General features: G+C 48.7%; 1 protein-coding gene across 1 annotated transcript in view; it reads right to left on the reverse strand.

The window, feature by feature from the left end:
• LOC147120803 (protein EFR3 homolog B-like) overlaps window positions 1-22,205 on the reverse strand; it is a 133,037-nt gene that overhangs the window by 64,993 nt on the left and 45,839 nt on the right. The window contains exons 6-9 of the mRNA XM_085977130.1: window positions 18,435-18,569; window positions 11,745-11,823; window positions 5,148-5,283; window positions 3,660-3,821 (exon numbers count right to left, since the gene is read on the reverse strand). Coding sequence (XP_085833256.1) covers window positions 3,660-3,821; window positions 5,148-5,283; window positions 11,745-11,823; window positions 18,435-18,569 — 512 coding nt within the window. The remainder of the gene's footprint in view (window positions 1-3,659; window positions 3,822-5,147; window positions 5,284-11,744; window positions 11,824-18,434; window positions 18,570-22,205) is intronic.

Below are 22,205 nucleotides of genomic sequence, written 5' to 3' on the forward strand. Positions count from 1 at the left end.
CCAGAGTGAGACACGGACTGAACCCAGAGTGAGACACGGACTGAACCCAGAGTGAGACACGGACTGAACCCAGAGTGAGACACGGACTGAACCCAGAGTGAGACATGGACTGAACCCGGAGTGAGACATGGACTGAACCCGGAGTGAGGCACGGACTGAACCCAGAGTGAGACACGGACTGAACCCAGAGTGAGACACGGTCTGAACCCAGAGTGAGACACGGACTGAACCCAGAGTGAACACGGACTGAACCCAGAGAGAGACGCAGACTGAACCGAGAGTGAGACACGGACTGATCTCAGAGTGAGACGCAGACTGAACCCAGAGTGAGACATGGACTGAACCCAGAGTGAGACACGGACTGAACCCAGAGTGAGACGCGGACTGAACCCAGAGTGAGACACGGACTGAACCCAGAGTGAGACGCGGACTGAACCCAGAGTGAGACACGGACTGAACCCAGAGTGAACACGGACTGAACCCAGAGTGAACACGGACTGAACCCAGAGTGAACACGGACTGAACCCAGAGTGAGACACGGACTGAACCCAGAGTGAGACATGGACTGAACCCAGAGTGAGACACGGACTGAACCCAGAGTGAGACGCGGACTGAACCCAGAGTGAGACACGGATTGAACCTAGAGTGAGACACGGAATGAACCCAGAGTGAACACGGACTGAACCCAGAGTGAGACACGGACTGAACCCAGAGTGAGTGTTATGTTGTAAGGGGTGCACCACCCATCCCCCACTCCCAAGCTCCCTCCCAACATGTAATAGCAAAGAGATTCCAGCGGCCATGTGATGGCCAAGCACTCCTTTCCCCCAGAGCATCATGCTTCCCACTCACAGATTGGCTGTTCTTTCTCCCCCAACCTGCCAAAGTCCCGACCCCAATCCTGCGTCGCACACACCAGTCTGAAGGACGAATGGCTGTGCAAAGTCTAGGCTGATCAAGGTGGGCTTTGAACACAATCCCCTTCAGACTCAGGAAGGCGGCCTGTACAAGACCATTCCATTCACCATGCCTTCCTGTTTGTGAGCTGGTAATGGCACCGATCTCTCCTGGCAAAACATTTCATAAATCGCTTGTACCACCTGACCAGGCCTACAAATTACACTACTTACTTTTTATTAACTGGCCAGCGACAATTTTGCATGGCTTCCCAATTTGTGATTGCTCTAAACGCCCTCCCAGGTTATACCCTAAATACTCGGTCTCCTGCGTTGCCCGTCACACAGCCGGATTGGCTGTTAAATTAGCCCGTCTCAGACTCTAGGACTGCTTCTACATTTTCCAGGTAGTCTTCCAGTCCTTACTAAAAATGAATACGTCAAACACATCCACAACGGTATAGTCTGTATGGAGTCTCAATAGCTCACCCATCAACCTTTGACAGGTAGTGGGAGCGCTGTGCAGAATGAAGTACCGTAAATTGAAATAAACCATCAGGAGATAATACGACAGATAGATTTTTGAACTTTAGGGATCAAGGGATATGGGAATCGGGAGGGAAAGTGGAGTTGAGGTCGATGATCAGCCATGATCTTACTGAATGGCGGAGTAGGCTCGAGGGGCCGTATGGCTGACTCCTGCTCCTATTTCTTATTTTCTTATGTAAATGCCCTTTTCTTCTGGGGAAGAGGTATTTACTAATAGCCCTTGGCTAGCTGCAACGTACTGATAGATTTCACTTTTCCCAGCCGTTCAAATACCTCAAATAGGAAAGGATGGAATGCTTTCAGAGAGCTGGTACAGACACGACTGGCTTCCTTCTGTGCTGTAATGCTGTATATGCTGTAATAGCTTTCGGGATCCTGGGCTTCATAAATAGAGGCATAGAGTACAAAAGCAAGGAAGTGATGATGAACACTGGTTCGGCCTCAACTGGAGTATTGTGTCCCATTCTGGGCACCACACTTTAGGAAGGTTGTGAAGGCCTTAGAGAGGGTGCAGAAAAGATTTACAAGAATGGTTCCAGGAATGAGGGATTCAGTTACGTTGATAGACTGGAGAAGCTGGGGTTGTTCTCCTTGGAGCAGAGAAGACTGAGAGGAGATTTGATAGAGGTGTTCAAAATCATGAGGGGTCTGGACAGAGTAGATAGAGAGAAACTGTTCCCATTGGCGGAAGGGTCGCGAACCAGAGGACACAGATTTAAGGCGATTGGCAGAAGAACCAAAGGCGACATGAGGAAAAACTTTTTTACGCAGCGAGTGGTTAGGATCTGGAATGCACTGCCTGATAGGGTGGTGGAGGCAGACTCAATCACCGCTTTCAAAAGGAAACTGGATAAGTACTTGAAGGAAAAAAATCTGCAGGGCTCCGGGGAAACGGGAGGGGAGTGGGACTAGCTGAAGGGCTCTTGCAGAGAGCCGGCACGGGCTCGACGGGCCGAATAGCCTCCTTCTGTACTGTAACCATTCTAGGATTCTCTGATTCGCTGGCGGAGTGTGTTTGCGGGTTCTCCCAATCTCCCACTGTGACTTTGGAAGGTCAGTGGGAACCCTGCAGAATTGGCATAAGTGGCCATTTTTAGTTGGTGCCGCTGTTTCTCCTTCTCCGAGGGAAATGTCTGGTCTAAGCTTGGCGCCTAATAATGTTGAGATTGGGAAATCCGAGTGATGAACCCATGCCATGCCATTACATTGAAACACCGATGCCAAGTCACTGCCTTGGCTCCCTGCATTCAACATGAATTGTGGGAAGTAGTCAGCCTGGTCAGTGGTCCAGAATACTGCCGGTATAACTGCACGAAACAGAAAATACTCCACATTCCTGCCCACTCAGGGTATATCCCATTGATAAACATATCGGATTGTTTACCTCTCCTTTTGGGGAGCTAGGAATTCTAGGAAGCATCTCTACTTCAGCAGTGCCGTGTGCTCTTCTAGACTTAAAGGAGGCAGATTTGGGTCGCACCCCCGCACCCGAAATTCACTGGTAGCGCCCCAAGAGGGAGGAGGGGCGCTACTGGAAGCGCTCCCCCTCCCTCTTGGGGCGCTGCGAGTGAATATTGTGGTGCTTTGTGCCGCGGTATTGCAGGCCTTCCTCCCCTTATTAAAGGGGAGGGGCCGAGTGCAGCGCGACCTGGGGCCCAGCTGGGCCACCAGGGATCGGAGTGCCGGAAAAAGAGCCCGGCACTCAAGAGAAGTGCCGGGCTCCCGGAGCGCAGCCGGCACGCCGCGAGGGGGGGCTTCACAGGAGGCCGGGGACGGCAACGGGGGCAGGTGCTGGCAGGCGGCCAGCAACAAACATGGCCGCCCGGCACCTCCCCTTTAATTTACGCCACCCCGGCCGCACATAGGACCCCTGACCCTGTCGGACATAGCGTCCGGCGGTAGGTCAGGGGACGCTACCGAAGGGCGCTGCACACGGCGATGATGTCATTGCCAGAGGCACTGTGCCACGCAGCGCTAATGGATACTGCTGCCGCTAACCTCCCGCTGAATTTCACGGGAGGCATTAGTGGCATTGTGCCCGGGCACTGGTTGCTTGTGCCCCGTTAGCGCTCGAAGGATGCAAATCAACCAAATTTTCCCCCAAACTGTTCAATAGGGATGGGCAGTAAGTGCCGACCTTGCCAACGATGCTCACATGTCGAGAATGAATAAAAGACTGAGATAGGTTCAGGCACAAGGATGTTGAACACTCACCAATGGTCTTGATGACAGCTTCCTGAAACACTCTCTCCTCCTGCTCTTTAATGATTTGGTTACTGATGTTGGTGGTTGAATCATACTTGCCGGTGAGTTCGTAGTCAATGCTGAGGCGAAGATGTCGTAGTAGTGTATTGAACACCTCCAGCACCGTGGGCCCTGAGTAAGAAGGCAATACAGTAAGTGTGCCCTGCATAATCTGAGGGACGGCACTTTGCTAAAGGACCAGCAATGTCATAGAATGTGAGTCAATGAGCCTGCAGAATGGCAGGGCTGTGTGTGGAAACATTACTCAGTGTATACGCTTCCCGATAAGCGAGCCACATCCCTGAAAAGTTTCCATGGAAGCTGGAAGGTGAGCTTTTCATAAACATGGGCAGCCTTGTGAGTGAGGGGAAGGCTACAGGTTCATCATGATCATCATGCACCCAAAGTCACGAAGCAGCTGGCTGAAGTGAGCGTGTGTTGCAGCCATGACTAGCATCACACATGAAGCAACTGCATTCAGGATTTCTCCTTCGTGTTAAACCTTTCCTCATCTGTGCTAGTGATCCTCTCACACATGACCTGCTCTGTCCCTTCTTCGATGGCAGCCCAGACACCAGGCTTCGGAGAAGCGTGCGCCTCAGACCCAACCCTTCACTGCACTTCCCTCAGTATCACCTCCAAGGCTCTCTCGTTAAAGAGGGCACTGCTTCCCCCTCTCGGGGCTCGGGCTCGACCCTAAACTCTCTCTTTCGTGGCAGGGAAATGATTATTTTGTGCGCTGCTGGAATTGTCACTTCCCCTTTAGGCCACAGCGGTAGTTGTTTAAATCTGCTGCTGTGCCAGATATCCCACCCTCCGCACCCCACAAGCGCCCAAGGCAAGGCTCATCTGCACTACCAAGCCCTAGATCATTATTTAAATCAGCACACCTCCTAGAATATCGCAAGCTTTGCGCCGTGAGCATCCAACAGGAGATGAGACACTCTGCATGCTCCGCCGCTGCACTGAGTAGAAAATCAGTCCTATCATTGTCCTGTGCCTTTTTTACACGCAGGTTTTCTCCAGTGAAAGGCTAACCTTTAGGGGCAGGACTTGAGCCCTGTGTCCAGCTCTGCTCACTGAGACACAGGACAGATATCAAACTCTGCAAGAGGCGCACAGATTAGCAAGACTGCTCTTGAGTGGCAGAGGATTGAGATATGAGGAAAAACAGGATTTTCCTGGGTTTTCCCGCCCATATTCTGCGGTCATACCACATCCCTGCCCATTTCCGGCATCATTTCATCCAGATGGGAGAGCAGCTGCTGTAGTGTTTAAATGAGGCAGTTACAAAGTGATAATGTTAGCTGTCTGATTTTCCTGGATGTGCTGAATGACCTCCATCATGTGTATCTGACCTGCAACACAAAAACTGCACGTTGTCCAACTAGTAATACAATATGATCTGTACAAAGCAACATGTGCAATGAGCAATGAGAAAAGGTCCTTCCTACCCACCTACAGATCCACCGGCTGCGATCACAGCAGACTCCGACAGCACCTCCACAATCCCAGTGCGCACTTTGGCAGCGCTCTTACTGTTAGCATCCAGGTGGCTCACCAACTGCTGAATGACCAGGTGGGAGTGCTGCGACTGCAAATCAGACAGAGAGAGTAATGAGTTGTGCCACTAGTTGTTTGAGCTAGATAAACAACAAACTATTGAGATGATGTAAATCACCTTTTCTCCCCCAGCCCGCGCCTACACTGCAGGTTCCGAGTGCTGCTAACACTGGTTACTAAAGCACTGAGAGAGGCAGAAACATTCAGCACGCTGGGGCAGTGCAGGCAGAAACATTCAGCACTCTGGGGCAGTGGAGGTAGAAACATTCAGCGCTCTGGGGCAGTGGAGGTAGAAACATTCAGCACTCTGGGGCAGTGGAGGTAGAAACATTCAGCGCTCTGGGGCAGTGGAGGTAGAAACATTCAGCGCTCTGGGGCAGTGGAGGTAGAAACATTCAGCGCTCTGGGGCAGTGGAGGTAGAAACATTCAGCACTCTGGGGCAGTGGAGGTAGAAACATTCAGCGCTCTGGGGCAGTGGAGGTAGAAACATTCAGCGCTCTGGGGCAGTGGAGGTAGAAACATTCAGCGCTCTGGGGCAGTGCAGGTACAGGAAGTCAAGTGATGCACCTAGTAGCAAGACTTGCTGATCATTTCATTCCTGATAATCGATGGATTAGGGATCATTCCTGATAATTTACAGATCAATAACTGTTTCCGATAATTCAGATTAATAACTGTTTCCGATAATTCAGATCAATAACTGTTTCTGATAACTCAGATCAATAACTGTTTCTGATAATTCACAGATCAATAACTTTCCGATAATTCAGATCAATAACTGTTTACGATAAATCACAGATCAATAACTGTTTCTGATAATTCACAGATCAATAACTGTTTCTGATAATTCACAGATCAATAACTGTTTACGATAAATCACAGATCAATAACTGTTTCTGATAATTCACAGATCAATAACTGTTTACGATAATTCACAGATCAATAACTGTTTACGATAAATCACAGATCAATAACTGTTTCTGATAATTCAGATCAATAACTGTTTCTGATAATTCACAGATCAATAACTGTTTACGATAATTCACAGATCAATAACTGTTTACGATAATTCACAGATCAATAACTTTCTGATAATTCACAGATCAATAACTGTTTCTGATAATTCAGATCAATAACTGTTTCTGATAATTCACAGATCAATAACTGTTTACGATAATTCACAAATCAATAACTTTCTGATAATTCACAGATCAATAACTTTCTGATAATTCACAGATCAATAACTGTTTCTGATAATTCAGATCAATAACTGTTTCTGATAATTCAGATCAATAACTGTTTACGATAATTCACAGATCAATAACTGTTTACGATAATTCACAGATCAATAACTGTTTACGATAATTCACAGATCAATAACTGTTTCTGATAATTCACAGATCAATAACTGTTTCTGATAATTCACAGATCAATAACTGTTTCTGATAATTCACAGATCAATAACTGTTTCTGATAATTCACAGATCAATAACTGTTTACGATAATTCACAGATCAATAACTGTTTCTGATAATTCACAGATCAATAACTGTTTCTGATAATTCACAGATCAATAACTGTTTACGATAAATCACAGATCAATAACTGTTTACGATAAATCACAGATCAATAACTGTTTCTGATAATTCACAGATCAAGCATTATTTCTGGATAGTTCACTGATCAGAGATGACATTTTTTAATTTGTGGATTGTGAATTGTCTGTGGTAACTTATCTGATTGGGATTATTTTTGATGAATGATGAATTATAGACGTCTCTGATAATGCACTGACCATTCCCCATCGTCCAGAAGCAAACATGCTTTTGAGTAAAGCACACTGTGTCTGCTTAAAGGTTGTGAGGATGGATGTTCAGATGACACTGATCCTATCAACTAAATGGTTTACCCGAGGATTTTGACAACTATCCAATTTGCACGGTCCATCTAATATGGGTTTATTATGGATTATCCAGGATGCTGCATTAGAAAGATTTAGTTTGACACTGCATTAAAGGGATCAGATAAGCAACACCTTATGTGTTAGGGCATAATACAATAAGAGGGTTAATTCCACACAAACTGACAGCACAGCCAAAGGTAGCACATTCAAGCAAAGAACCACCATCTCCCCTTTCCCAGGGAAAACCTGAGATTAGCATAAAAAAGGAAAAACGAATTTCTCATCGCTGTACAACACACTGATCCTCTTTGGCTCTGAAATGACACGACTAAACACACATAGGATTACATGGGATATACGGCACAGAAACAGGCCATTCGGCCCAAACACTCCATGCCGGTATTTATGCTCCACTCGATCCTCCTCCCGTCTTTCCTCATCTAAATCTATCAGCATAACCCTCTATTCACTTCTCCCTCAGATGCTTGTCCAGCCTCCCCTTAAATGCATCGATACTATTCACTTCAACCACTCCCTGTGGCAGCGAGTTCCACATTCTCACCACTCTCTGGGTAAAGAAGTTTCTCCTGAATTCCCTATTGGATTTCTTGGTGACTCTCTTATATTGATGGCCTCTAGTTTTGCTCTTCCCCACAAGTGGAAACATTCTCTCTGTATCCACTCTATCAAAACCTTCCATCTTTTAAAGACCTCTATTAGGTCACTCCTCAACATTCTCTTTTCAAGAGAATAGAGACCCAGCCTGTCCATCCTTTCTGACTGTAGTACACAAGACTGTAGTCTGAACCTCTCCACTGCCCTCACTTACAATAAATGGGTTCACGTCCACACTAAATCAGCAGAAGAGGAATTTGCGCTAAACGCAGTCAGCTTTCCTCTGCTTGTACCTGACAGTAACTGCAGGGCCTGTGCAGTTTGGAATAGGTCCTTATTATTTCCCTCCTTCAAATGAAAGCAGCTCCCAATAAGAATGAAAGAATAGTTGGGAACAGGAAAACAGCAATAAGCTCAACAAGCCTATCCATATTCCATATCCAACTACCTATCTTCTCACCATATCCACCAGCCCCTGTTCATCATATCCCTCAGTACCCTCACCATATACCCAGTCCCTTCTCATACTACCTCCTTATTCCTTTAACATATTAACTAACACTGTGGCTAGAAGAGTGGGGGAGAGACTGGCAATCGACTGGTAATCTGTGACACATAGCTCATCTCCTCAAAGCCTCTCCACCATCACAGAAGCCAGTCTTCAGCCAATTCGATTCACTCCACGTGATATCAAGAAATGGCTGAGCGCACTGGATCCAGCAAAGGTTGTGGGCCACGACAACATCCAATAATGGACAAAGGAGCTGAATTCCAGAGGTGAGGTGAGAGTGACTGCCCTTGACATCAAGGCAGCATTTGACCAAGTCTGGCATCAAGGAGCCCTAGTAAAACTGAAGTCAATGGGAATCAGGGGAAAATGCTGCACTGGCTGGAGTCATACCTAGCACAAAGGAAGATGGTTGTGGCGGTTGAAGGTCAATCATCACAGCCCCAGGACATCGCTACAGGAGTTCCTCAGGGCAGTGTCCTAGGCCCAACCATCTTCAGCTGCTTCATCAATGGCCTTCTCTCCATCATAAGGTCAGAAATGGGGATGTTCGCTGATGACTGCACAGTGTTCAGTGCTATTTGCAACTCCACAGATAATGAAGCAGTCCATGCCCGCATGCAACAATACCTGGACGACGTTCAGGCTTGGGCTGATAAGTGGCAGGTAACATTCGCGCCACAAAAATGCCAGGCAATGACTATCTCCAACAAGCGAGAGTCTAACCATCTCCCCTTGACATTCAACGGCATTACCATCGCCGAATCCCCCACTATCAACATCCTGGGGGTCACCATTGACCAGAAACTTAACTGGACCAGCCACATAAATACTGTGGCAACAAGAACAGGTCAGAGGCTGGGTATTCTGTGGCGAGTGTCTCACCTCCTGACTCCCAAAGCCTTTCCACCATCTACAAGGCACAAGTCAGGAGTGTGATGGAATACTCTCCACTTGCCTGGATGAGTGCAGCTCCAACAACACTCAAGAAGCTCGACACCATCCAGGACAAAGCAGCCCGCTTGATTGGCACCCCATCCACCACCTTAAACATTCACTCCCTCCACCACCGGCGTACCGTGGCTGCAGTGTGTACCATCTACAAGATGCACTGCAGCAACTCGCCAAGGCTTCTTCGGCAGCACCTCCCAAACCCGCGACCTCTTCCACCTAGAAGGACAAGGGCAGCACCTCCAAGTTCCCCTCCAAGTCACACACCATCCTGACTGAGAAGTATATCGCCGATCCTTCATCGTCGCTGGGTCAAAATCCTGGAACTTCCTCCCCAACAGCACTGTGGGAGCACCTTCACCACACGGACTGCAGCGGTTCAAGAAGGTGGCTCACCACCACCTTATCAAGGGCAACTAGGGATGGGCAATAAATGCTGGCATTGCCAGCGACGCCCTGATCCCATAAAACGAATTTAAAAATTTAATTTAAAAAAAAGACTGTTCAGAAGTGTGATGGAATATTCGCCACTGGATGTGTGGAGCTGCAACAACACTTCAGCTCAACATCATCCAGAACAGATCAGTTTGCTTGATGGGAGTCCCTGCCACTGGGTTTGATATCCACCCCCTCAGCACCGGCACACCGTGGCTGCAGTGTGTACCATCTACAGGATGCACTGCAGCAACTCGCCAAGCTCACTGCAGCAACTCCCAGCCTCACCTCTACTACCAGGAACAAGTGCAGCAATGTTGTAGGATCACCATCAACTCCAAGTTCTCTTCCAAGCCACACACCATTCTGACTTGCACATATATCGCTGTTCCTTCACTGCTGCTGGGTCAATGTGCCCAGCATCATTGAAAGAGAACCATCAATCACTAAAAGAACTGCTCTGTTCAAGAAGGCCCACCTCCTCAAAGCAACTGGGGGTGGGCAATGAATGCGCCTGGAGTGTACTCTACAAATAAAGTGTCTTCATTTTGAGTCTGTGTCCCTGGTATTTCCACCAATGCACTGAACTCAGTTTAACAAATCCCACAGCAAATATTGGAATAATCACTTGAACAATGCATTCCAAACAAACTGTGTTACCACAACCTGACTGTGACCAGCACACCTATTGTACAGATCTAGCACCCTGGAAGGTGAGGAGATAGGCTTGACCTATTGAGTGTAATGGTGTCTTCACAGAATCATAGAAACCCCACAGTGCAGATAGAGGCCATTTCGGCCCATCGAGCCTGCACCGACACATATCCCACCCGATCCCCGTAACCCATACACCAACACATATCCCAACCTATCCCCGTAACCCCACGTATTTAATCCCCCTAACACTAAGGGTCAATTTATCATAGCCAATCAACCTAACCCGCACATCTTTGGACTGTGGGAGGAAACCGGAGCACCCGGAGGAAACCCACGCAAACACGGGGAGAATGTGCAAACTCCACACAGACAGTCACCCGAGGCCGGATTCGAACCCGGGTCCCTGGCGCTGTGAGGCAACAGTGCTAACCACTATGCCACCGTGCTGCCCTACTATGCCACCGTGCTGCCCTGTTCCTAATACAAAGGGCTGGATTTTGTCAATGGGGACGTGATGGAGGCGGGACTCGCACTTTTTGGGTTGTAGTCCCGCCTCCATCGACTTGTGGCCAACCCACGCTATTTTCCCTTGATTGGCCTTGTTAAGCCCGCCCAGCGAGCTCAGCAGGCCAATTAAGGGACACCTGGTTACTGGTGACGTCAGTGATTGACATTTCATCTGTCAAGAGCTTTTGACAGATGAAAAATCAGCGTTTGACAGCTCTGTGAAGCTGTCCAACACTGACAATCTGTCTTCTAACTTGAGTCCTTCTCCACAGACTCAGTTAGAGATCTCTCCAGACCAGAAAGCAGAGGCTGCAGCTTTTGACAGTTCAGCGGCCATTCTGCTTTCTGTGCCGGTGAACTGAGGGACTCCCGAGAACTGAAAGGAGGAAGCCTGCAGGAGAAGGTAAAGGTAAGTAAAACTTATTAAAACACTTTACACTCACCTCACACACTTACCTCTGCACACATGCACCCATCATTCACCTGCACAACAGACATCTCGGCCCCTCCAACCCCCGCAGACCGACGGTCCGCCTCGCTAACTTGGCGTGGTTCGGAGCCGTCGGGAAGCCCACACTTCAGGGCTAAAAATAGGGATTAGGCAAAAAACTCCCTGTTAACAGGCAGTTAATTGGCACTAATTCCCTTCCCGCCTCGGGGAGGCGGCTCCCAGCACAGGTCGGATACCCGCCTCCTGGGACATTGGCACGGAGGCGGGTTGGGGGCGAGATGGGTTCCTGCCCCCCGATTCTGCAATTTTCCCACCACTCCCGCCTCCAAACCCGTCTCCACGGGGCTTGGAAATTCGAGCCCAAAGAGTGTAAACCAAGATGCTATAGTCTCTTCACTATTCGCTGAATTATTACACAGCACCCAATAGGAAGATTTGGTGAAGCCAAAATATCAACACCCTTACCTGAACAGAGTACATGATGATCTTGAAGCACCGCACTCCAAACAGCTTGGGCTCCCACAGTGAGTGGTTATCCAAGTGCCTGAGGAACAGATTACCAGGGTTTATTTACATTTACAGCGCCCATCCCAACCCCGTGTCACACACAACATCTGGCACAACAGGGCAGGTGACAGATCCACCTTTGTCTCGTTGGCTCTATTGTTATCAAGCACCATGGGGAGGCATCTCATCCTTGTTTTCAAATCTCTCCATGGCTTCGCCCCTCCCTACCTCTGGAACCTCCTCCAGCCCTACAATCCTCCGAGATCTCGGCGCTCCTCCAATTCTGGCCTCTTGCGCATCCCCGATTTTAATCGCTCCACCATTGACGGCCGTGCCTTCAGCTGCCTGGGCCCCAAGCTCTGGAATTCCCTCCCTAAACCTCTCCACCTCTCTCTCCTTCTTTAAGATGCTCCTTAAAACCTACCTCTTGACCAAGCTTTTGGTCATCTGCCCTAATATCTCCTTATGTGGCTCGGTGTCAAATTTTGTTTGATAACGTTCCTGTGAAGCACCTTAGGGCGTTTTACAACATTATAGGCGCTATATAAATATAAGTTGTTGTCTGTGTTGAGACTCTAGACTACAGCATACATTCAATTGTGTTACTGGACTGTGGGAGGAGGTTAAATGGGTGGGTAGAGTCTGTGATAGGGGAGAGAGTACAGGGGCTGTGGGAGGAGATTAAATGGGTGGGTAGAGTCTGTGATAGGGGCGAGTGTACATGGGCTGTGGGAGGAGATTAAATGGGTGGGTAGAGTCTGTGATAGGGGAGAGTGTCCATGGGCTGTGGGAGGAGATTAAATGGGTGGGTAGAGTCTGTGATAGGGGCGAGTGTTCATGGGCTGTGGGAGGAGATTAAATGGGTGGGTAGAGTCTGTGATAGGGGAGAGAGTACAGGGGCTGTGGGAGGAGATTAAATGGGTGGGTAGAGTCTGTGATAGGGGCGAGTGTACATGGGCTGTGGGAGGAGATTAAATGGGTGGGTAGAGTCTGTGATAGGGGAGAGTGTCCATGGGCTGTGGGAGGATTAAATGGGTGGGTAGAGTCTGTGATAGGGGAGAGTGTCCATGGGCTGTGGGAGGATTAAATGGGTGGGTAGAGTCCATGGTAGGGGAGAGTGTCCATGGGCTGTGGGAGGAGATTAAATGGGTGGGTAGAGTCTGTGATAGGGGAGAGTGTCCATGGGCTGTGGGAGGAGATTAAATGAGTGGGTAGTGTATGTGATAGGGGAGAGTGTCCATGGGCTGTGGGAGGAGATTAAATGGGTGGGTAGAGTCCATGGTAGGGGAGAGTGTACATGGGCTGTGGGAGGAGATTAAATGGGTGGGTAGAGTCTGTGATAGGAGAGAGTGTACATGGGCTGTGGGAGGAGATTAAATGGGTGGGTAGAGTCCATGGTAGGGGAGAGTGTCCATGGGCTGTGGGAGGAGATTAAATGGGTGGGTAGAGTCCATGATAGGGGAGAGTGTCCATGGGCTGTGGGAGGAGATTAAATGGGTGGGTAGAGTCCATGGTAGGGGACAGTGTCCATGGGCTGTTGGAGGAGATTACATGGGTGGGTAGAGTCTGTGATAGGGGAGAGTGTACATGGGCTGTGGGAGGAGATTAAATGGGTGGGTAGAGTCTGTGATAGGGGAGAGTGTACATGGGCTGTGGGAGGAGATTAAATGGGTGGGTAGAGTCTGTGATAGGGGAGAGTGTACATGGGCTGTGGTAGGACATTAAATGGGTGGGTAGAGTCTGTGATAGGGGAGAGTGTCCATGGGCTGTGGGAGGAGATTAAATGGGTGGGTAGAGTCTGTGATAGGGGGAGTGTACATGGGCTGTGGGAGGAGATTAAATGGGTGGGTAGAGTCCATGGTAGGGGAGAGTGTACGTGGGCTGTGGGAGGGGATTAAATGGGTGGGTAGAGTCTGTGATAGGGGAGAGTATACATGGGCTTTGGGAGGAGATTAAATGGGTGGGTAGAGTCTATGGTAGGGGAGAGTGTACATGGGCTGTGGGAGGGGATTAAATGGGTGGGTAGAGTCTGTGATAGGAGAGAGTGTCCATGGGCTGTGGGAGGAGATTAAATGGGTGGGTAGAGTCTGTGATAGGGGAGAGTGTCCATGGGCTGTGGGAGGAGATTAAATGGGTGGGTAGAGTCCATGGTAGGGGAGAGTGCACATGGGCTGTGGGAGGGGATTAAATGGGTGGGTAGAGTCTGTGATAGGGGAGAGTATACATGGGCTTTGGGAGGAGATTAAATGGGTGGGTAGAGTCCATGGTAGGGGAGAGTGTACATGGGCTGTGGGAGGGGATTAAATGGGTGGGTAGAGTCTGTGATAGGGGAGAGTGTCCATGGGCTGTGGGAGGAGATTAAATGGGTGGGTAGAGTCCATGGTAGGGGAGAGTGTACATGGGCTGTGGGAGGAGATTGGGTGGGTAGAGTCCGTGATAGGGGAGAGTGTACATGGGCTGTGGGAGGAGATTAAATGGGTGGGTAGAGTCTGTGATAGGGGAGAGTGTCCATGGGCTGTGGGAGGAGATTAAATGGGTGGGTAGAATCCATGGTAGGGGACAGTGTCTATGGGCTGTGGGAGGAGATTAAATGGGTGGGTAGAGTCTGTGATAGGGGAGAGTGTACATGGGCTGTGGGAGGAGATTAAATGGGTGGGTAGAGTCCATGGTAGGGGACAGTGTCTATGGGCTGTGGGAGGAGATTACATGGGTGGTGTAAGGGTCACAAGGATCCCAAGGACACAGCAGGGTCCCAGAAAGCTGCGGATCGCCCGAGCTAAGAAGGGGGCATTTCCCCAGAAACCTGTTTAAACTGTGTGATTTTGAAATGTGTGTGTGTGGTAATTTCTAGTTTAAGCTGAGGGGAAGGTGGGGGTCTCCCAGTTGGGGAGAGGCCATACGAGAACCTCTACCCAGAGTTGGAAGGGGTCCCCGGACCCCGGAAAGGAGGAATTTTTGGATCCCATGAAAAACATTTTCTTTAAAAAGGCAACACATCATTCTCAACCGACAGAACATTCCAGAAGGAAGGGTGAACTGGGGGCCATTAGCATCTAAAGGCCCTGGTCACCCCAACCCAAAACACCAGATGCAACACCTCTACAGGGCAAGAGCTCAACCCAAAACAAACCTCACAAAGAGGGAACAGACTGGTCAGAGCCAGGAGCTTCCAAAGCCAAACAAGACAAAGGAAAAGGATTAACGGACAATCTAGTCTACACTTCGCACCTACTCACACTTTGAGCACCGGACCGAACACAAAGGGACAGCCATCACCGGACCATTATTGGTATCTAAAGACAAAGGACTCTCAAGCCCAGATACAGTATAACTGGGGTGAGAATCTCACAGACAGTGTGCGTGTGGAGGCAGAGTCGAAGGAACGCCCGACGAGAAGGAAGGAAGAAGAAGCCCGCGGACCACGGAGGCATCGGAACCAGAGACCGGAGAGCGAGGGGGGAGAAAAGCGCGCTGTTCCGGACCGAAAGCGTTTTCAAAACCGTACGAAAGGGGACTGTGAGTATGAGCGCTCCTCAATGAGGATCACCCCACTTAGTGATAGGAGGATGGGAGGCTTGTGGTAATAGGAATAGGGTTTAAAGTCATTTTAGTTTGGTTTCACCCTATGTTTTCCCTTCCCAGAACGATTGGTTAAGTTTAAAGTTCTATGTTTAAGGTGCTGTTTTAAGAACTTGTTCAGGTTTAAAGACATCAAGGAACTTTCAGTAGGAAGTGCTGTGTGGAGTTCGGTACTGAGATTATTGCCTTGCCTGTGTTTTACGTGTCCAAATAAAGTGAGTTGTATCTTTTATCCGGTGTCTGCTTCTGGTTACTGCAATTTGAATCTGTCACAAATGTCCAAGCTGTAATTCGCGTTGTAGAACAGTAGTGGGGGAAGTGGGATTCGAAACCTCACACCAGTAATTTGGGGGATGAGCTGCAATTGGGAATGAGCTGTTAGATTAAGTGGGACAGGCTGAAACTCTGCCTGGGGTTGTATCTGGTATAAACAACCAAGAAACACTTACTCAGAGAAATTCTCTGAGGACTGTGATTTGCTATAAACAGTCAAAAGCCCCAAACTCCTCAGGGACTGTACATCAGCCTGAGGTACCCAGGACTACCTGGGTGTAAGATAACCCCCCTTACAGTGGGTAGAGTCTGTGATAGGGGAGAGTGTCCATGGGCTGTGGGAGGAGATTAAATGGGTGGGTAGAGTCCATGGTAGGGGAGAGTGTACATGGGCTGTGGGAGGAGATTAAATGGGTGGGTAGAGTCTGTGATAGGGGAGAGTGTCCATGGGCTGTGGGAGGAGATTAAATGGGTGGGTAGAGTCTGTGATAGGGGAGAGTGTACATGGGCTGTGGGAGGAGATTAAATGGGTGGGTAGAGTCCATGATCGGGGAGTGTGTACATGGGCTGTGGGAGGAGATTAAATGGGTGGGTAGAGTCCATGATCGGGAAGAGTGTACATGGGCTGTGGGAGGAGATTAAATGGGTGGGTAGAGTCCATGATAGGGGAGAGTGTCCATGGGCTGTGGGAGGAGTTTAAATGGGTGGGTCGAGTCTGTGATAGGGGAGAGTGTACATGGGCTGTGGGAGGAGATTAAATGGGTGGGTAGAGTCTGTGATAGGGGAGAGTGTCCATGGGCTGTGGGAGGAGATTAAATGGGTGGGTAGAGTCTGTGATAGGGGAGAGTGTACATGGGCTGTGGGAGGAGATTAAGTGGGTGGGTAGAGTCTGTGATAGGGGAGAGTGTACATGGGCTGTGGGAGGAGATTAAGTGGGTGGGTAGAGTCTGTGATAGGGGAGAGTGTACCTGGGCTGTGGGAGGAGATTAAATGGGTGGGTAGAGTCTGTGATAGGGCAGAGTGTACATGGGCTGTGGGAGGAGATTAAATGGGTGGGTAGAGTCTGTGATAGGGGAGAGTATCCATGGGCTGTGGGAGGAGATTAAATGGGTGGGTAGAGTCTGTGATAGGGGAGAGTATCCATGGGCTGTGGGAGGAGATTAAATGGGTGGGTAGAGTCCATGATCGGGGAGTGTGTACATGGGCTGTGGGAGGAGATTAAATGGGTGGGTAGAGTCCATGATCGGGAAGAGTGTACATGGGCTGTGGGAGGAGATTAAATGGGTGGGTAGAGTCTGTGATAGGGGAGAGTGTACATGGGCTGTGGGAGGAGTTTAAATGGGTGGGTCGAGTCTGTGATAGGGGAGAGTGTCCATGGGCTGTGGGAGGAGATTAAATGGGTGGGTAGAGTCCATGGTAGGGGAGAGTGTACATGGGCTGTGGGAGGAGATTAAATGGGTGGGTAGAGTCCATGGTAGGGGAGAGTGTACATGGGCTGTGGGAGGGGATTAAATGGGTGGGTAGTGTCCATGGTAGGGGAGAGTGTACATGGGCTGTGGGAGGGGATTAAATGGGTGGGTAGTGTCCATGGTAGGGGAGAGTGTACATGGGCTGTGGGAGGAGATTAAATGGGTGGGTAGTGTCCATGGTAGGGGAGAGTGTACACGGGCTGTGGGAGGAGATTAAATGGGTGGGTAGTGTCCATGATAGGGGAGAGTGTACATGGGCTGTGGGAGGAGATTAAATGGGTGGGTAGAGTCCATGGTAGGGGAGAGTGTACATGGGCTGTGGGAGGAGATTAAATGGGTGGGTAGTGTCCATGGTAGGGGAGAGTGTACATGGGCTGTGGGAGGAGATTAAATGGGTGGGTAGTGTCCATGGTAGGGGAGAGTGTACATGGGCTGTGGGAGGAGATTAAATGGGTGGGTAGAGTCCATGGTAGGGGAGAGTGTCCATGGGCTTTTCTATTTCCTTGTGGGCTAAAACTGTGTTGATCAATGTCAGCTCCAGAGGTGAACTGTTGATATCATGGCCTAGAAATTCGGTTTTGGCGCAGCGAGGGCTTTAGCGCCGGAAGTTAGTGCCGGCGCTAAGTCCCCCTGCGCGCGCCAAAAATTCAGTAGCGCCGCGCCCAAACGGCTGCCGGCGCTACTGAGGGGTCTCAGCGCCTCAAAACTGGCGCCACGCGCGGCGCTATTCCGGCGCTGCAGCGCCCGCTGCGGTGCGGCAGGCTCGGGAAGTGCAGGCCTCCTCCTTCCGTTAAGGAGGAGCTGCCTGCACCCGGCCGCGGCCCGCAATAATCTTTTTAAAAATGAGCCCGGCACCTCGGACAAGTGCCGGGCTTGCTTCTGTTCCGGGGGGGGGGGGGGGGGGGGACGTCCGGGGAGGGAGCTGCGGCCAGGCGGCCGGCGGGAAAGCGGCCGGCCGCCGCGGGGCCTTTAATGCGCCGGCGCAAAGTTCTGTAAGGCACCTCTGCCAGAACGTTGCTTGCGGCTGCCACGGGCGAGGCGGCCGCAACTCAATTTCCGAGTTCGGGCGGGTTACCATGGCAACCGGGACGCTGCGCACACCGATGACGTCATCGGTGCCGGCGCAGCGCTACCTGCCTAACGCCGATTTAGGGCCCCTGTCAATTTCTAAACTGGCCATAACTTCGGCGCTAGGCCCTCTAGCGCCTCAAAAGCGGCGCTAAGGCCAGTGAATTTCTAGGCCCATGTGTTAGCTACTGATAAATTGGTCAGTCTGACGGGCAAAGCACTCTCCATTCAACATTGTTTAATAAAACGCATCACCTACATTAAAACTGGCTTGATGGCATTTTTGATGTTTCCGTACGCAGCTCGGCCCAGCAGCTCCCGGAGACAACCTTCCGCCACAGCAGCAGGATTCTCCTTCTCCTTCTCAGTTGCTTGCAGTGGGGATGGAGAACGACTGAAAAGATTTATTAAGGAGTATTAGAATTCATTAACTGGAACACAGCTGATGTTTTAATCACAAGGATGGGAATTTGAAAGTTGAGGGGTTCAGGACAAGGATCCAGTGTCGGTCAGCGTGCAGAGGAGTGATTTGGTGTGTGATAATATACTGTCTGCAGAGTTTGTGGTGAACTGAAAGTTACAGAGCTTGGAGGATAGGAGCTGGCCAGGAGAGAATTGGAATAGTTGTCTGTTGGTGAAACGGTGGATGAGTGTTTCAGCAGCAGATTGGCTGAGGAAGGTGTGGAGACGGGCGATGTTACTGAGGTGGATGTAGGCAGTCTTTGTGATGGAGAGGATGTGGGTCGGGAGCTCAGCTCAGGGTTGAATAGGACACTCAGGTTGTGAATAGTCTGCTTCAGCCTGAAATACTGGCCAGGGAGGGGGATGGAGTCGGGGCTAGGGAACAGAGTTTTTGGCAGGGGATTCCAAATTCAGCAACTGGGAGCCAGAGGTGGCAGGAGGAGATTCACTAGTCAGTAAACTGTGAATCATAGAATCATGCAGCACAGGAGGCCATTCGGCCCATCGTGCCTGTGCCGGCTCTTTGAAAGAGCTCTCCAATTAGACCCACTCCCCCGCTCTTTCCCCACAGCCCTGCAAATATTTCCTTTTCAAGTATTTATCGAATTCCCTTTTGAAAGTTACTATTGAATCTGCTCCCACCGCCCTTTCAGGCAGCGCATTCCAGATCACAGCAACTCGCTGCGTAAAAAAAATCCTCACGTCACCTCTGTTTCTTTTGCTAGTTATCTTCAATCTGTGTCCTCTGGTTACCGACCCTCCTGCCACTGGAAACAGTTTCTCCTTATTTACTCTTTCAAAACTCTTCATGATTTTGAACACCTCTATCCAATCTCCCCTTAACCTTCTCTGCTCCAAGGAGAACAACCCCAGCTTCTCCAGTCTCTCCACATACAGTGTATAAACAGGTATATCCCTGAGTGTATAAATATACATTCGCATTATTTATATATACTCTTTTCTTAGTTTACTGGTTGTCCCTCTGTTCATGGCAAGCTGTAACATAGTGTGCCGCCAGTGCTACACAGCTTCTCTCCTCCCCCAGTAGGTATGGGAGTTTTTGGTTGTCATTCAGATTTCTGAATTCAGGGCATATTTGTGAGAATTTTTGGTCTGTACCTTGTCAAGGTTTTTCTCAGTTTGTTATCCTTTACCATGGTCAGGTACTCAGCCATGTTGTATTGTCTGTTTAGGGTCAAGTAGCAATTGAGTTTGCTTTGGGTTTTTGTTGTTTCTGCCCAATATGACAGGTATTTTTCCTTTTGTTTAGTGACAATTGTGTTGGGTCGAATTCTCTCTGCTACGATGTCACTGTCCTGGGGCTGGTTATTGTTAGTAGTGTTAGTGGTTGCTTCACTGAGTCCCAGGACTAGTTGACTGAGGGAGTTATTCTTTATGGCCCTCTCTTGGCATTTCAGGGCTTCGTAATGATAGCAGTGGGGGTTGCTCATTTCTAGGTGTTTCCAAAATTTGGTGGCTCTTTTTTGGATAGTAATTATTAGTGGAAATTTGCCTAGTTCTGCCCTGCATGCATTGTTTACGGGATTTCTATTTGGATTGATCTTTTAATGGCGTAGAAAGATCTTCTTGCTTTCTCTTTCAGTTCATTCACAGCCAGTTTGAAATTTCCCGTAGAGCTGATTTTTATGCCCAAGTATGTGTAGTTAGTGGTTTGTTCGATTTTAGTTGTTCCTAGTGTGAGATTTATTTTGGGTCCCTGATGTCTGGATCTTTGTTGGAACACGAGGACTTTGGTTTTTTGGAGGTTTATTGTCAGGGCCCAGGTCTGACAGACTGATTCCAGCAGATCCAGGTTCTGCTGTAGACCCTCCTTAGTTGGTGACAGTAGAACCAGGTCGTCTGCATAGAGGAGGAATTTAACCTTGGATTCATATAGGGTGAGGCCGGGTGCTGTAGATTGTTCAAGTAGTTTTGCTAATTCATTTATGTAAATATTAAAGAGTGTCGGTGAGATTGGCGAGCCCTGCGTCACCCCCCGCCCCTGTGGGAAGTATTTTGTTTGTTTGTCTCCAATTTTAACTGCACATTTGTTGTTTGTATACATTGATTTAATTACATCATATGTTTTTCCCCCTACCCCGCTTTCGATAAGTTTCAGGAATAGACCCTTCTCCCTCATATGCTTGTCCAGCCTCTCCTTAAATGCATCTATACTATTCGCCTCAACCACTCCCTGTGGTAGCGAGTTCCACATTCTCACCACTCTTTGGGTGAAGAAGTTTCTTCTGAATTCCCAATTGGATTTCTTGGTGACTATCTTATATTGATGGCCTCTAGTTATGCTCTTCCCCACAAGTGGAAACATTCTCTCTGTATCCACTCTATCAAAATCTTCCATAATTTTAAAGACCTCTATTAGGTCACCCCTCAATCTTCTGTTTTCAAGAGAAAAGAGACCCAGCCTGTGTAGTGATCAATAGCATGTCATTCTATAGTGGACACTAGGTGGAGCTGTATATAGCTGTATGTACAAGACTACACTACCCAGCTGTATGATATTAAGACTACATTACCCATGAGGCACTAGGCTACCCAGAAGGCAACAGTCAAGATGGCAGCCTGCACACAGGAGCACACATGGAAGCCTCTACAGGTACTGTACCTAGAGAACATGTACTGAATAAATAACTAGCTAGAAGCTAGCTGTGTTCATAATAAGAATGTCTAGTTATTAATGAACATAACATGGTACCAGGGTGGTGAAGATCTGCTGAAAATTGTGAAAAGCGACATGGAGAATTTGAAGCCACCAGGAGGTTTGAATCTCGAGGGAAATGTCGACTACAATTGGCGGATTTTTAAACAACAATTCGAACTCTACATTGCAGCCATCGGATTCGGTACGAAGCCAGACGCAAGGAAGATAGCGTTGCTGCTTACGGTTGCAGGCCCACAGGCGATAGAGGTATTTAATACATTTGTATTTAATCCAGCGGAGAACAGAGAAAAATTAGAAGATGTGCTAAAAAAATTTGATGCACATTGCTCTCCCAAAAAGAATGAGACGTATGAAAGATACATCTTCTGTTCTCAGACACAGCAACAAAATGAGACTTTTGATAGCTTTATAACTGATCTGAAACTGAAAGCACAGACATGTAATTTCTCTGAGCTCAAAGCATCCATGATTCGTGATCAGATTGTGTTTGGTATTCATGATAAAAAAGTCAGGGAACGTCTGTTGAGAGAAACCGAACTAAATTTGGAAAATGCAGTGAAAATATGCAAAGCCAGCGAGCTAGCTCGAAATCACGGGAAGACTTTCAGTGAAATCAATAATAATGCAAATGTAATGAGTGATAATGCTGCTGTCGGTGCTGTGTCCTACAAGGGGAAGAAACATGGGCAGAACAGAAATGAAAAGCAATCGGAGGATGACATTTTTAATTGTAAACGCTGTGGTTACAAACACCAGTTAAGACAATGCCCAGCGTTTGGAAAAATGTGCACAAAGTGTAATGGAAAGAATCACTTTGCCAAACAATGCTTTTCAAAAGTAAAAACGACGAAAGGGCAACGAGTTAATGTGATTGAGGACACTGATGTA

The sequence above is a fragment of the Somniosus microcephalus genome, chromosome 3 (genome assembly GCF_052327205.1).
Source record: "Somniosus microcephalus isolate GS21.2 chromosome 3, FLI_Smic_1.0, whole genome shotgun sequence".
Lineage (NCBI taxonomy): Eukaryota > Metazoa > Chordata > Chondrichthyes > Squaliformes > Somniosidae > Somniosus > Somniosus microcephalus.